General features: G+C 41.9%; 1 protein-coding gene across 1 annotated transcript in view; it reads right to left on the bottom strand.

Moving 5' to 3' along the window:
• TASP1 (taspase 1) overlaps positions 1-17,426 on the bottom strand; it is a 257,842-nt gene that overhangs the window by 66,924 nt on the left and 173,492 nt on the right. The window contains exon 11 of the mRNA XM_008141100.3: positions 15,252-15,362. Coding sequence (XP_008139322.1) covers positions 15,252-15,362 — 111 coding nt within the window. The remainder of the gene's footprint in view (positions 1-15,251; positions 15,363-17,426) is intronic.

Raw genomic sequence — 17,426 nt, 5'->3', positions numbered from 1 at the left:
GCACATATTTTAGCCATTTTTAATAAGAGCACGATCTATGTAGACAGTTGAGTGAACAATGTTGTTTTGATGGCGCGCACCATGAAGGAAAAAGGGGAGTGTCAGTAATTCAAATTTTTCATTTCAGACTTAAGTTGATGCATCAACTTCTGGGCTAAAGAAAAGAAGAATCACTCACTTTCTGTACCCATCTGGCTGGGCTCCACCCCAGGACTCCTGAGCCCTGTGGCTGTTTCATGTTCATGTCAATTAATGCCACAGCCCAGAAAAAAAAAAAAAAAAAAAAACAGCAGATTTGTGGACGTGCAGGTCCATGTGCCAACATACAATGTTAGTGCTTGTGGGTTCAGAGAACCGTGCATTTTTCTTTCCATTTCAATTGTAACAAACAGTTGGCATTTCTACACTCGTTATGGGTACACAGGTTTAAAATTCATGCTAATGTAAATAAGTTCTGTGGAAACAATAAAATATTTATGTCATGTCTGGCTGGGTAGTCTCTTCCTCCCCGGGGCTGCCCACATACCTTTAACCAGATTTGTGTGTTCTATCACAGACTTGTCTGTGTGGCAGTTCATCTACTGGCCCCCAGAGGTCACTCCCTATCACTCCTCAATTTTATGCTCCTGGATCAGTTTCTCTGACATCTGCCCAGACATAATTCCTAGTGATTACAGGTATGAAGATTTACATTTTCAACTCCCTGACCTCTCAATTCCTTGACCTCTTCTCGCCCAAGAATCTTGTCCATACTCTATGTCAGCCACTCAGTCCCATTACCACACCCTAGTCCTTGTGTTCACTAATAAATTCCGCTTCCTTCATAGATCTTGCTTGCAAGCATCTCACTAGCAGTGCCTCTAACTTTCCAGTGAGCACCCTCTAGTACCCATTCCCAACAATTCTTCAACCTGTCCTGCATCCCCCTCAAGTCCATACTTTGGTCCTTAAGTGAGTTCAAGTCCATGGCCCATCATTATAATTAACTAGAGGCCTGGTGCACAAAATTTGTGAAGGGGGGGTTGTCCCTCAGCCTGGCCTGCACCCTCTCCAATCTGGGACCTCTCGGGGGATGTCCGACTGCCGGTTTAGGCCCGATCCTGCAGGGATCGGGCCTAAACCGGCAGTCGGACATCCCTCTCACAATCCAGGACCACTGGCTCCTACTTGCTCGCCTGCCTGCCTGATTGCCCCTAACAGCCTCTGCCTGCCTGCTGATCGCCTATAACCACTTCTGCCTGCCTGCCTGATCGCCCCTAACTGCCTCTGCCTGCCAGCCTGATTGCCCCCTAACCACTCCCCTGCTGGCCTGATCGCCAACTAACCGCTCCCCTGCCGGCCTGATCGCCCCCTAACTGCCCTCCCCTCGCCAGCCTGATCTCGCCCCTAACTCCTTGCTCCCCCGCCAGCCTGATCGCCCCTAACTGCTTGCTTCCCTGCCAGCCTGATCACCCCTAACTGCCTCTGCCTCAGCCCCCGCCACCGTGGCTTTGTCTGGAAGGAAGTTGGACGTCCGGAAGATGTCCGGTTGACCCAGTCTAATTAGCATAGTACTCTTCTATTAGTATAGATTCCCTGCAGAAACTATCAATTTTTTTGCCTGGTCTTGGCCACCTTATTCACCTAGCAAAACTCCAAGCACAGTTAAATCCTACTCCATGCCTGGACCCATAAGCTGAAGTTGGCTGGAGAATGGCACTAACATGGCTAACCACGCTCTTTAAATTTAGCACCACTATCCTCAGTGTCAGTCCTTGATGCTGCTCAGCAATCATACATTTCCCAAGTATGGATCTTTACTTTCTCATTCCTCCTCAAATCTAGTACCTCCTTCTTCACCCTAACTCTGCAGCTGACCTTTCTTCCTAATTCCCTGAGAAAAACAGCAGCAATCAGAGACAATCTCCATGGGTCTCCACCACATCTTCTTGATTCCTGTGCATGGTCCAGTTTGTTCTCACCCATCAAAGACCTCACAACGGCAGCTCATTCCTCACATTACCCCACCCCACATACACATAGCAGTCATTTGCCTCTCTCCTGTATTGTTTGCTCTAATTTCTCCTATATTGTTTGTCTGCTATATAGATGAAAACAAAACAAACAACAACAAAAAACCCACAACTTCCTTTCCAGTTATCACCCCATCTCTTCATCCTTATAAGGAAGGGTTCCTTGAAAGACTTGTCTATACTCACCTTCTGCTATTTCTCTCCTCTCATTCTCTTCCTGTACCCACTCAAAGTGGGATTTTTATCCCCATCGCTCCAACCAAACCCTCTTTGCAAGGTTACCCATGACCTCTACAGAGTGCGCAAGTCAATGATCAATCGATCAGCTGGTCTTCATCTTCCTAACTACTTGTCGGCAACATTAGACCTGCTGATCACTCTGCTCCACAGACTTGCAGGAATTCACAAGCTCTGGATGTTATCCAGGAGGAGCACTGACTATCTTTCATCAACTCAATGTTGGTTAATCTTCATCTCTTTGATCTTAGTTTTGGGATGTTCCGGGGTCCTTCAACATCTTCTTTTATCTACATTCATTTTCCTGGTGAACTCATACAGTCCATCACTTTAAAATATCATCAGCACACGCTTGATTCTCAAATTTATTGTATCCCAGGCCTTCCCCCAAATGAGAGATCTGAATATGCAATTGCCTAATTAATATTGTACTTGAGCATTTAAGAAGCACTGACTGGAACACTGATCAATCTTTCCCATAAAACGTATTCTTCCTGGAAGCTTCCCCACATCAATAAGTAGAAACTTCATTCTTCCAGTTGCCCACGCCAAAATCCAAGTCATCTTTGACTTTATCTCTCACCCTATGTCAATTGATTAGCAAATCATGTTAGCTCTACCTTCAAAAACTATTCAGACTCAAACTACTTCTTTCTGTCCTGCCACCATCACCCGAATCTGAGCCACTATTATCTACTACCTCCTAACCTGATAGCATCCAGACTGGTCTCCCAGGTTCCCCTCTCCAAGCCCCCCTGCCCAGCCTATTGTCAGCACTGTACCAGAATGACCATGTTAAAATGTAAGTCATGTTATTCCTCTTCTCAAGGTTCTCCATGGCTTGAGAAGTTACAATGGCTTGTAAGGCCCTACATGACAGCCCTAACCATCCTCTCCGCTGCTCACTCTGCTCCAGCAACAATGGCCTCCCTGCTATTTCTCAGCTTCTCCAGACACATTGCTACCGCCTTTGCACATGCTTTTCTGGAATGTTCTTCCCTCCATGGGCCACCTGGCTTCTGTCCCTCACCTTGGGATTTTTGTTCAAATGTCATCTTCTAAGGGAGGCCTTTCCTGACCATGCTCATAAACTGCAGGCTCCTCTCCTGCTCTTACTCTCCATCTCTCTTGCTTCATTCTTCTCTGTAGCTCTTACTACTATGTGATAGACTATAAGTTTTACTTATTTGCCTACTGTCTGCCTGACTTTATAAAATGGAAGCTCACTGCTCTCCCGCCCGCCCCTCCCCCACCCCCAGTGCATGGTCTGAAGCCTGAAATGTAATGGATGCTCAAATACAAATTGAACAAATGAACAAATGCTTGTTCTGAAACCCCAAAATGGGAGGGCTCTTCTGGATCATCTAAGCCAGGGACTGGTAAACTTTTTCTGTAAAAAACCAGATAGTAAATATTTTCAACTTTGCAGGCCATCCAGTCTATGTCACAATTATTCAATGCTATCCCTGTAATGCAAAAGCAGTCTAGACAGTGTGTAAATAAATCAGTGTGGCTATGCTTTAATAAAATTTTATTTACAAAATTGGGTGGGTAGCAGGGTTTGACTTTTGCAACACAATTTGTCAAACCCTATCTAGGTTATTCTGCCACCCAGAGCATTAACGTCTTCATCACCAATTCCCCGAGAACTTATTAAACAGAGTTCATGACTTCTGGAACTAGACAGGGCCACCTAGACCAAGGATCATCTAACCCAACCCCTATGGCAGACAGCAGATGCTTACCTAGCATCCAATCTCTCTTTCTTCCTAACTAAAAGAAGCCCACTGTTGATGGGACAGCAGTAAGCTCAACTAAGAAACTATATTTCTCAGCCTCTCTATAGGTAGAGGTGACCATAGGACACAGATCTGGCCAATGAGACACAAAGAGAAGTCATTTGCAGGGGCTGTTGAAAAAGTCCTTTAAAGAGGGTTGACATGTGGCACACACGTTCCTTTTGTTCTTTACCCATCCCTCTCTTCCTGTTTGAAATGCCAATGTGATGCCCAGGGAGTGGTGAGAGCCACACCCCAGGAGAGCAGAGGAGAGGAGGAGGCGAGAATATTGGAGACTGTGGAGCTGAGGCACAGGTCCTCTGGATGTCTTATAATGAGAGTAGAAATTAATCTCTGGTTAAACCATGAGAAGTGGTTCTTCAAGCGAGGTTTTTAAAGAGAGAAAATAAATCTTTGGTTAAGTCACTATAAGCAGCCTTTAAAGAGAAAAATGAATCATCCAAGATCCTAAAAGCCAGCAAGTGGCAGAACAGAGACTTAAACTCATCCTGTGACTTCCACGTCAGTAGCCGTTCTCTCATGCCACTCCCCTCTCAAAGACAGAATAAAAGACATAATATGTTATTCATACAAAGTAGGCAGCATGTGAATTAGACAAGCCTTGCTTCTATCCAAAACAGATCACTTGACGGGCTGAAATAACTAGGAATTCTGGAACAAGAGGGGCAAAGAATAGCCTCATAGGACTCCCATACAAACCTTTGCATGACCACTCCCTTAAGCATTAAGCCCTCAGGATAACATTTGGCCTCAGTGTGTTTCAGCCCCAGGCCCAGAAAAGCAGGAAGGCCAGGTGGGGTGACATGATGGCTGACATCAGGACCAGCTGCAATGACTAATGACCTCCTGCCCTGGTGCCAACCAATCATTGGGGACACGTCTGGACAGCTGATGACTATTCTATTGAGATCCTCCTTTGACACCTCCCTGATCCAGCAGCTCTCTCTGGAGCATGGTTAACCTTTCCCCTTCTCCTTCCCCCAGGTGCATTCTCTCTGACTTTGTTTTTCATAAGCTCCAAGGACCCTTCTTTTTGCCTCTGTAACTTTTTCCTGAGTCCATGCAGCCAAGCTGGCTCACTTCCTCCACTTCTGTGACTTTCTAAATAAGCTTTCTCTTATAATTTGAGTTCCTTGGCTCTGAATTCTTTCCAAGCCGAACTCAAGAACTGAGGCTGCTGAAGCAAGGTCCAACATTCTGGTGACATTCCCTGTTACTAGACGACATGGGAGAAGAGTGTTGAAGTGTGTGCACGTGCACACACACACACACACACACACACACACACAAACACACTTTTTTTTTGAGTGCCTATCCTAGGAAATTAAGAGTTACAGACTTAGACCTGCAGGTCATTAGGTTTATACTTAATTTGGATCTGAGTTTTCCAATCATTTACCAAAAGGAGATGATTAATCCAACATTAGTTTTAAAAGATAGACTTAAGAAGGACATTTGAAAATATTTGAGAAGTATAAAGTGCCATATAATTATGTGGAATTATTATAATAAGTGGATAAATGCAAATGATATAAAAGGCAATCGGAAAGAGATTCTTTCCTACCTCATTCAAACCTATAAAATCTTTAAAACATCTGTAACTATGATAAACACCATAAGAAGCCTACAATTGAAATCTTCCTACAAAGAAAGTCAGTAACTTCACAGAGTCACCATCAGCCTAAAGAACAAAAGCATTACACATATAAATAATGTTTTTCTGTGCCATTTGAATGTCAGTTTCAAATATTAATAACCCCTCATCATAAATAATTCAGAAGAAATCTCTTAAGAACAAGGACATTCTCTTATCCAACCACAACATTATCATGTCTAATACTATTAATAATTCTAATTTAATATGGCTATTAATGATTAATATTTATAAATAAGTACTAATTATAATTTAATTTATTAAAATTTACTTAATAGTCTTAAAAAGTATTTATTTTTAATCAAAGGCTAATCACTCCCAAATACTTGTGCTTTAAGTGTGTTGCTTCAAAATCATTCAAACAAAAGGAGTCAATTTTCACCCATATCATTTTTATTGTTGTCAATTAGTATTTGAGTTGGATTCTTTGGCCACTTGTTTTGCATCTTTGTATCTAAATAGTTACAGAATATAAAAGGAGCTTTTTTGAACATTATATTTTACAGGAAAATACGGAAGAGGGTAAGGAAGATGGGCAAAATTATTTTCAACCTTTGAAGAAACTTCTAAAACATATTCATGCCCCCACACACAGACTTACAGCAAACACATTCAAAATTTACTCCTCCCCCTCAATAATTACAGCATTCCTAATCACAAATTCAAGTAAGTGGAGACAGCAACTTGGCTTAAGTGTTTTAAATAAATACAAATCTGCTACTTAAAAAGATTTAAACAAGAAGACACTCTGAGCTTACCCAATTTGAAACTGAAAATCAACCCAGAAGAGAGGTAAGTAGCAGAAAATCATCAGTGTCATTGAACCTTAGATGGACTATGTGAGAGGCACTCCACATAAACTGCCCATGATTAATGCTAATGAATGGACTGGGTTTTACCACATTCATAAAAGGTTAAGAATAAGTTGTTTACATATACTCTATTCTTCCCTCATGAATATATGGTCTTCACAGCTCAAAAATCAGTTACTCTAAAATATCTGATGACTGAAAAAGAAAATTAGGTTAGAATGAGGGGAAGCAACTTTACAACCTTAGAAGCAATTCTAAAATCTATTCTGAGCATTATAATAATTATGAATTTATTTATTTAGCCACATCCACGAAGTGTAACTTAAACCCTATTCAAACTAATCACTCAATATACTGCACAACTCAGCCTTCAGCTTCATATGATTTAATTTTCCTTTCCTTCTTGCAACATTATAATTATGTGCTCTGAGTTTACTGTAACTAATATTAGTGGTTTCTCCACATGCTCAATTAAAGCAACAGACAAAAAAGCTTTTTGATCACCTAATCAGTACCCTTAGGAGAAAAAAATATTGCTAATGTGGAAACAAAGATCTTCATTTTTCTTTTTCTTTTTTTTTCTGTATGGGATAAAACAAATTCCTTGTGTGGTTTTAATTACGTCCTAATATTTCATAAATATCTTTTAATATAAAATTCAAAATAAAGTACTTATTGTGAAATAGTTAAGCAGCTCCCAATTCTGTGATGGCACCAACCTTTATAATCAAGTCCATGGTCCCTAAAAATCAAACGGACACGCAACAAAACCATGGCTCTTTTTAAAGTAATATGACACTGTTTACAGAGTTGTTGTTTTTTACTTTTTAGTACTGTACTTATTATTTGCTTTCCAATCAAATAATATTACCAATTTATTTCCAGTTATCAAAATTTGAAAGCTAACACGTCTGTGGTTAACATAATCATCCTCTGCTATTTAGAAAGCTCCAAGTGTCCAAAATACTATATGGGATTTCCAGGCTATGAGAGAAGGCTAATTGTGTAAACAGGGAACCTAAGCCACAGGGAGAAAATCAACTTCAGCTGTGAATGCCCAAAGCCCTAGCAAGTTACACTTATGTGGCTGTTTACCCATTTCCATTTATTCTGATAAGTCCAACTTGTTAGTCAGCTGCTGATCAATGCTGTTAGTAATTTAATACCATAACAAGATTTTCTTTTTTCTTATTTGCAAGAGTAGAGGAAAAACTGAAAAATGATTGAGACTGCCCTGAACAGACTTGACCCAGTTTTATTCCAAGGTTCTCCTTCAGAAACAATGCATCAGTCACGTCACAAAAGGTAACTTCTGGGTTTCTTGGAAATTGATAATTCTGTTTCTTACACTCAACATGCACTGAAAAATCAAATTTAGGTATTACTCAACTTAGTAAGTAGATGAACTATGTATTTTTAAATGATGATTGTCTGGATCAATAAATGTGATTTTTAACCATTCACTCTAGCCAAATAATAATAATAATAGTAATAATGTATCAAATTTTTACTTCTTTCAACAATTCTGATTATTATGTAACCACTCTTACTATTATCAAACCTTCTAGCCTTCCCACATAAGCTTTCTGCATCTTGTTTTAAATAAGATACATTTCTGGGAACATTATTTCTTAAGTTTCTATTTAAAAAAAAAAAGGAAGCCACTCTAAAAGGCTGTAACAACTCTCCAGAAAGAGAAAAGCAAAAGTATTCCATTTTGCTATTAGCTTCCTAAAGAACATTCTTGAAGGCCCTTAGAAAACCACATTTATTTCTAAAATGAATGTCATCCTTGTAGCCTTTTGCTATCTTTTCTTGTTTCCTTTGGTCCCCATTCCACCTAGTCACTTACATTTTTTCTGATTTATAAAACTTCTGCACACTTAAAAATATTCTGGGATTCTACATAAGTATCTTATGTCATGTATGAAGAAAAACATGATTTATTTTGCAACTCTGTGACCCTCTATGAGATGTACTCCAATTAAAAAAGAAAAATATGAAAAGTACAGTACAATCTTCAATAAGTTTGTGTATTAGGACACAGTTTAAATGCAAAGTTGTAGATGCCAGTCATCTATCAAACTCTAAACCATCTAGCTTGTCACCAAAGACCTTGACTCAAAAACCATCTTCACCATTTCTGGTCCTCCTTCTTTCCCAGCTGCTCAGAGGAGTTATTTTTGACCCAGCCATTGCACAAGCTTGAACTCAGACCCTCCAAAGCCTAAACCCAAAAGCTTTTTCTTGATAGTCATTTACATCTCTAGGCTCATGGATATCCTTTGGTTATGTCAAAACAATTCCTTCGGCCTCTGGTTTCCAGATCAGTGTCCTTGGCTGCATCCACTGACCCTCTCTCTTTTATCTCCTTCACAGGATACTTCTCCACCCCCTCAAAGGCAGATATCCTAAGGTTTTCACCTACAGCTCTATTCTCAATTCATTCAACAAGTATTTTAATTGTTAGAAACTGTTCTAGCTGTTAGGGATATAATGATGGGGAAATAAGAGTGAAATCTCTGCTCTCATACAGGTTATGGCTTGCTGAAGGGAGATAGACAATAATAAACAAATATGTATAGAATAAATCAGGAAGTGCTAACAAAAAAACATAAACCAGAATAGGAGAGTAGGGAAATGAGAAAGAATTTTAAGTCCGGTGGTTAGGGAAGAACTCTTTGATAGCATGTCATGCAAGCAGATTCAGCCTTCAGAGCTGAATCATCATTCTGTGGATGATACCATAAAGTATGATGATAAGCCCAAAGTCTCAACTTCCCTCACAAACTCCAGCCCCATATATCCCACTCACTGCCTTGCTTACAAATACCTCTATGCCAAAATGGTCAAAGTCCATCCCATTCTCTCTGCATGTCCAATGTTCTATACATGACATTCTCATAATCTCTTATTAGCATGCACTTTCAAATCAATCAGAGTCAAAACTCTAGTTTTTTTTTATGTCTTTTTGACTGTATCTGTCACATTCAAATAACCACCAAACCCCAGAGGTTCTCTCTTTGAGGCTCTCTGGTACCTGACTCTCCTTTCTATCAACAATAATTCTGCTTCTCTAATTCTCCTGGCCTTCACCCTATAGCTGCAAAGTACATGCATGGCTTTCAATGAATATCCTATATAATAAAGAGGTAATATGCAAATTGACCACCACTCCAACACACAAGATGGCCACCCCTATGTGGTCAAAGATGGCCGCCCCCATGTGGACACAAGATGGCCACCACAAGATGGCCGGCAGGGGAGGGCAGTTGTGGGCGATCAGGCCAGCAAGGGAGGGCAGTTGGGAGGGACCAGGCCTGCAGGGGAGGGCCGTTGGGACAAGGCATGCAAGGGAGGGCAGTTGGGGCGATCAGGTCTGCAGGGGAGGGCAGTTAGGGGTGACCAGGTTGGTAGAGGAGGGAAGTTGGGGGTGACCAGGCCTGCAGGGGAGGACAGTTGGGGGAGACCCAGGCCTGCAGGGGAGAGTAGTTGGGGGAACCAGGCCTGCAGGGGAGAGTAGTTGGAGGGAACCAGGCCTGCAGGGGAGGACAGTTGGGAGGGACAAGGCCAGCAGGGGAGGGCAGTTAGGGGTAATAGGGCCAGCAGGGGAGCAGTTAGGCGTCGATCAGGCTGGCAGGGGAGTGCTTAGGGGGTGATCAGGCTGGCAGACAGAAGTGGTTAGGGGCAATCAGGCAGGCAGGCAGGTGAGCGGTTGGGAGCCAGCAGTCCTGGACTGTGAGAGGGATGTCGGACATCTCTCGAGGGGTCCCAGATTGAAGAGGGTACAGGCTGGGCTGAGGGACACACACCCCCCATGCACAAATTTTGTGCACTGGGCCTGTAGTTTGTAAATAAGAAGATGGTAAAAATTCTGAGAGTATAAGAGCCCAGGGCCCAAGAATTAGTAATAAAAATAATAAATTCTTCTAGGAGTCCCTCAAGCTCCAGATAGTTGCCTGCCTGGCCGCCCCTAACTGCCCCTCCTGCCGTCCTGGTTGCCCCCAACTGCCTCCTCCCTGCCAGCCTGGTCACCCCCAACTACCCCCCATGCCAGCCTAGTCACCCCTCAATGCCTCCCTGCCAGCCTAATTGCCCCCAACTGCCCCCCCTGCTGGCCTGGTTGCCCCCAACTGCACACCCTCCTGCCAGTCTGGTTGCCCCTAATTGCTCGCCCCCCACTGCCCCCCCCCTGCTGGCCTGGTTGCCCCCAACTGTACCCCCTGCTGGCCTGGTCACCCCTCACACACACCCCTCCGCTGGCCTGGTAGCCCCACACAGACTGCTGGCCTGGTCGTCCCTCACTAATCCCTCTGCAGCCTGCTTGTTCAGTCATTTGGTTGTCCCTCACTAACCCCCTTGCAGCCTGCTTGTTCAGTCATTTGGACGTCCCTCACTGATCCCTCTGCCGGCCTGTCGTAGGCAGCCATCTTGTGAGGGCATGAGGTTTAATTTGCATATTACCTCTTTATTATATAACTTCAATTTGGCAGAAAACCACAAGAGTAGACTACCTTCAACCTCAACTGTTGATAGCATTCTGTATTTGACAATAAACCTATGAAATCACTAGTATTCTAAGAACATATCCCAAAGTAATAAAATAAAAGAACATAGTGCAAAACCACTTTTTAAAAATTATAATATATATACCACATAGAATTTTTCAACAATGTTTACACAGACTGTAGGTTCATAATAATAATAGCTTAGAAATTCAAAACGAAGAAGAGAGACATTTGAGTTTTGTAGATAACATTTTATCAGCCAGTATATTTATTAGTGAGCAGAAGCAACTAAAAAATGTTCTGTGACATTACTTGCTGAGATCTGAGCAGGAAACTATAATGCCACCCTGAAGTGTTCATATACCACACATGCAGCCACAGTTTGCATGATAAAGGAATAATTCATGAAACCAAGTTTGTTCAAAAATAACCATGAATAGGAAAAGTAACATCTGAATCATTGTAAGGGTGTGTGTGTGTGTGTGTGTAATCACTTAAAAAACACAACTAAAAAGGACATCTATTTATTTTTCCTTACCTAACTAAGCACTCAGTCTATAATCAGCTGGCTAGCATGACGTATTATTAAGGCACTATTTTTACAGTACCCATTTTTATGGGTTTTGTATGTTACACAAACAGTGGTTTTTAAAAAAAATGCATGAATTGGTTACTCTCTTTTATGCTTCCTATATTAAGTCAAACCAAAGCTCTGGAGCTTGGCATAATGGTAATGCAAGTAGAAACAAAAAGAGTTCAATCTTCGAAGTGTCTTTCAATTGTACTCTATTCATTTTATCACATTAAAGTCTCATTAATGAAAAATATGATCATTGCAGTTTGTTTCAAATTGCAAAAAAATGAAAAAATCTTTATTTTAATGTCACTGAGTACTTTAGAAGAAATACATACAAATATTATTTTATCGTAATAATATCTGAGTGTAAAATTACGTTTTTTAAAAATCCCGTATTTGGGCAGAGGGTCACAGATATCAAACATACCACCACTCAGGAAAAGACAGGGTTATTTTAAAATTCCACTATGACCTTTTAGAATCTTAGATTTAAGGTAATTTTACCATTAATTGTCAATTGAAAAGTATATCACCCAAACAGTACAACATACAAACTGTCAAAAATTATGAGCAGATAATTCACAGATTCATGGAAAAGGCCAAGTTATAGATGAAAAGATGCTTGACCTCACTCATCAAGAAAAGAGAGAATAAAACTGGAAACCATTTTTTAAATACATTATTTTGGGTATGTTTTAAAAGTTTGAATCTGGAATTCTTAGGGCTGGGTTCAATGTGCACTACGTCATGGGATCCAGTGGCAAAATGAAATACTGCAGTCAAACTCTGAATAGTTTTAAAGAAGAGAATAGTTTTAAAGAGAAGAGTTTTAAAAAGGAGAGTGCAACAAACCAATAGAAGAGAAAGGAGTGGAGTTCAGAGAATCCTTAGCAGGGACCCAAATCTGGAGAGGTAGGCCCTAGCTTAAGCATGTCAAACTCGCGGCCCATGCCCATTCTCATGCCACCCTCAGGCCAGTAAGAGTAAAGTAGAAAAAGTAGCCTGCTATGCATGAGGACTGGCAATTCCACTGATTATTTCAAGTTTTCAGAAAACCTGACTCCACTACCACTAGCATCTGCTGTCAGGACTGAAGAAGCTGAAAATGCCATACTGAATTCCACAGTGACAGAGGTCAGTAACTCACACGTAGGTAGAGGGCAAGTCCCATCCCAGCAGAAGCCAACAGTGGGAAGAGGATGACCGTGAACCAGATAGTCCCTCCCACAACGACAAAGAAGCTCCCTGGAATCCAGTCATCACCAAGTGGAGATGGAAGAGGGGACAGACAAATATAAAGTGCCATGTAAAGACAGACTAGGGGACTAGCAGAATACAGGCAAGGAGTTGCATAAATCTGAGTTAGAGAACATAAACAGAGTTAAAAACAGGCACCACCCTTCCTGCAATTCCCAGCATGTGCTCAGGAGAGGCTGCGTGGTGTCAGAAATCTGGTAAAGTCTGCCCCAGCCACAGACCCATACATGGTCCATCTGCAACCTTGCAGGGGAGGGCAGTTGGGAGGGACCAGGCCAGCAGGGGAGGGCAGTTGGGGGGGACCAAGCCAGCAGGGGAGGACAGTTGGGGGGGACCAGGCCTGCAGGGGAGGGCAGTTGGGGGTGACCAGGCCTGCAGGGGAGGGCAGTTGGAGGGACCAGGCCTGCAGGGGAGGGCAGTTGAGGGGGACCAGGCCTGCAGGGGAGGGCAATTAGAGGTCACCAGCCTGGCAGGGGAGGGCAGTTAGGGGCAATCGGGCCGGCAGGGGAGTGGTTAGGGGGTGATCAGACTGGCAGGCAGAAGCGGTTAGGGGCAATCAGGCAGGCAGGCAGGTGAAAGGTTGGGAGCCAGCAGTCCCGGATTGTGAGAGGGCCTAAACGGGCAGTTGGACATCCCTCAAGGGGCTCCAGATTGGAGAGGGTGCAGGCTGGGCTGAGGGACACACACACCCCCGTGCACAAATTTCATGCACCGGGCCTCTAGTAGTTAATAATTCTTCATCTCAAACTTCCCCTGATTAACCTAATGTATGGTTTCTATCTCCTAAATGGACCCAGAGGGCTACACTACCTCCTAATGTCAAAATCAAAGCCTGTTAACATTTCCTCTTTCTCTCATGATGCCTCCCTCAAAATCAGCATTTCCTCTCCAATCCCTGGAGCATCCCCAGCCCCTAATATCTCTCTCTTATAGAGATGGTCTATAGAGCTCTACTCTATAACCCTCCCCACAAATACCATCCTATTTGTCAACTTCAGAACACATATCCTATCACATCAAACGTGAATGTCTACATTGAGATTTTAAAGACTCTGAGACCTGGCCTTACCTGGCCAGTCCAGCCCCACCACACATTGGGAATACTTTCCTCCAGGTAAGAGTCATGCAGGTGTCTAGCCCTCACCATGCCTAATCCTAATGTCATGTCTGTGTTCATGTTCTCTTCTTCCCCCTCCTTTCCCATTAATCCCAGAGCCTTCTGGAGCCAGCCCTAAGGGCCCATCATCCATTAGTCCTTTTGGAGTGACTTATTCCTACTTGTCTGTGTTGCCTTCACTATACAGTTAACACCGTGGTACATCCTTTTGTCTTAATTCTCTAAGTAGACATACACCACCTTTCCCATTAACCCAGTGATACTCTTTCTCTAATTTATGTGTTCATGGCTAATTACCCTAATATATTTAATGCTTTATATTTCCTATAATTCTTTACAAATCTTGGCATAGTGATAAGTTCAATATTAAATGAAGGGAAAACTGGACTAAGTCAAACAGTTTTAACCCTTATATGGCTTGCCACATGGAGCCCAAGAAGGATTTCAACATAACCCTATACAACTGTATGTGGCAGCACTGGACCCATAAATACTGAATTTATGGATGGACCTGGAAGACCACTATGCTAAGTGAAATAAGCCAATCTGAGAAAGACAAATATGACATGATCTCACTTATTTGTGGAATCTAATGAACAAAATGAATTGACCAGCAAAATAAGACCTAAAGCATGGAGGCATGAAACAGAATGACATACCTCAATGTGGGGATGGGGGGATGAGAAGAGATAAACCAAAGAATTTCTATACTTATATGCACAGCCCATGAACACAAGCAATGGGGTGGTGAAGACCTGGGGTGAGGGGGACAGGGAGTAGGGGCTGGGCAGAAGGGAGTAAAGGTGGGTGGGGTGGGAATGGGAGACATCTGCAATAATGTCAACAATTTAGATATGTATATTAAATAAATAAAAATGCTGACTTTTTAAATTCAAATATTTTAAAACTTTTAAAGAAAGTTATACCTTGAACTTTATTTTAGTAGAATTTTATTCTATTGTATATCACTCAAATGCTAGACAATATCTCACAGCTTGGGCATTAAATTAGTTATGTGACAAATTTCATGCTGTCAAACTCTGAATAGTTTTAAAGAAGAGAATAGTTTTAAAGAGAAGAGTTTTAAAAAGGAGAGTGATGGAATTATAGCTACTGTGATGGAATTATTTTCACAACCGATATTAATTGAGGGTCTAAGTCTATGCCAGGCGCTGGACCTAGGTCTAGGGATAAAAATAAGGTACCTGACTCACAAAGCATATAGCACAGTAAAGAAAACTATATTTAGAAGGAACATTTTCTTGATGTAATACTTACTGATAAACTTGTTTTGCATAGTCTCCAGCAGAGCTTGGTGAGCATCCTCAGCCTGTAAAGCGTGTGAACATTCTCTAGCCAGTATGGTGCGTACAAGATGCTCCCCACATCCTAAAAAGTGAAGAAAACCAAAAAATGTTGAGGAAAAGCAGTAGTAAGCATCTGTCTTGTGTTACGAGAATTAAAACACTCTTATGCACTTCTTAAGAAGTAGTTGTGCTGAAGAATAATTCAGTGATGGATGAAATGATTTCTATGAGCAATCTAGTAATTTTAGTAATGAGATTTGGCAGAAACTAGAGAAACACATGACTGTCTAATCTCAAAAGGAAACAAACACACAAAAAACCAGCAAAACTCTTTTTCATAGGAATGATTTACACAATACAAGAATTTAGATTCTCTACCTAGGACTCTCCTAGGGTCTGTTACATTTCCATGGTTGGGTAACTATAGAAAAAAACTCTGCTCTATAATTTCTTTATCTATTTACATTCCATTGACCCTGGTCTCCCATTTCCCTCTGGTTCCCCACACACCTGGTAGCCTGGGGGAATACGAATCAGCCAGGGCCAATCTGAATATCCCCCTCCCTACTTTTCACTGAAATGTTCACCATACATCAACAGCTATAAAGTGGACTTAATAAAACAGCACCTTTCTCATCTTCTTTTGGCAATTTATATAGCTTTCAAGAGTGAATACTCTCTGTAGTTCTAAAGAAGGAATGCGTTTTAACCCCGAGTTGAATTTGACCCTTCAGATCCACTTTAAAAAGGGTAGGCATGGTGGTGATGGGCACTGCCTAGAATCTGATGACAGTCTCTACCTGTTAAAAGTAGAAACTGCCTACAAAAGTAGAGACAAAGGAAATTTAATTTATAGGCTGGTAAGTTCAAATGAAAGATTGCTAAAGAAAGAGCCTGATTTTTTTCTTAGAAATAAAAAATGTAAAAAAGCTACTTTGACAGACATTGGAGAGGTAAGCCTTTTTAAAAATATAGTAAACTAGAGGCCTGGTGCATGAAAATTCATGCACTGGAGTGGGGGGGTCCTTCAGCCCGGCCTACCCCCTCTCACAGTCCGGGAGCCCTCAGGGGCAGGAGACAACCCAGCGATCAGGGGAAGGCAACTCCCCCATCACACCTCTGCTGCTGCCACTGCCAGCAGCGCAAGCCTCGGCTGGCTCTGGTTACCTGAGCCTTGGGCGGCCCTGGGCAGCTGGGCAGCCACCATCCGAGGCTTGCCTGTGCCTCAGGCCGGCCCTGGGGGGCTGGGAGGCTAAGGGGACTGGGGGACTCCGGAGGCAGGCACCCCAGCGGGGCTGAGAAGACTGGGTGCCACCATCTTGTGGCTGTGGGTGCCACCATCCTTGAGGGCGGGGCAGTCAATTAGCATATTCCCTCCTTATTGGCTGTGGGTGCCAACATCTTTGCGATGGCGTGAGGGTCAATTAGTATATTTCCTCTTTATTAGATAGGATGATATTTGAAATGCTTTTTATATATAAAATCAATTTCACTATTAAAATTACAGGGTTCTCTTATTCAAGTGAGAAGGGTAGATACAAAAGATCTTTATAAGGTTTTCCTTAAAAACTTTTTTCCATTCAAAATGATTCCTCTCCCCAATGGAACAGAAGTTCCCATCTCTTAAAAAAAAAAAAAAATCCTGTCAAAGGTGTTCTGTTAGTTCATTAGAAAATCAAGTCCTCCATTAATTTACATAACAGGGAAAGGGTATCAAATGATCTAAGCATCTACTGAGACTAAAATATGACTCAACCCTGATGTCAAATACAATCACAGCAAAAAAATAAGCATCTCCAGGATCCACTCAGTTTCTCCAATGTACCAGGGACACAATAACTTTGTTTCATGTCATTAATTTGCTCACAGATATGTGCATGCACACACACTACACTGGTAAATGGAGAGGGCTGGTAATTAGCAGTCCCAAAGAAATGTGGACTGAGATTATTAAATGAAATAACCTCTTTTAATTAATGCCTTAAAATTCTTAAATTCATGAAACTTAACCAACACAAACATATGACATACAGTTCTCTGTTCAGCTAGTATGTATTATGACAGACATTAGGCACTATCAACAAATCTCGCTAAAGATACAAGCTGTAATTATTGAACCATGCTGGTACCTTTCATTTCAGAAGTA

This window comes from Eptesicus fuscus, chromosome 12 (genome assembly GCF_027574615.1).
Source record: "Eptesicus fuscus isolate TK198812 chromosome 12, DD_ASM_mEF_20220401, whole genome shotgun sequence".
In the NCBI taxonomy this organism is placed as follows: domain Eukaryota; kingdom Metazoa; phylum Chordata; class Mammalia; order Chiroptera; family Vespertilionidae; genus Eptesicus; species Eptesicus fuscus.
The sequence above is the reverse complement of the archived record's forward strand: the minus strand, read 5'-3'. Positions and strand labels throughout refer to the sequence as shown.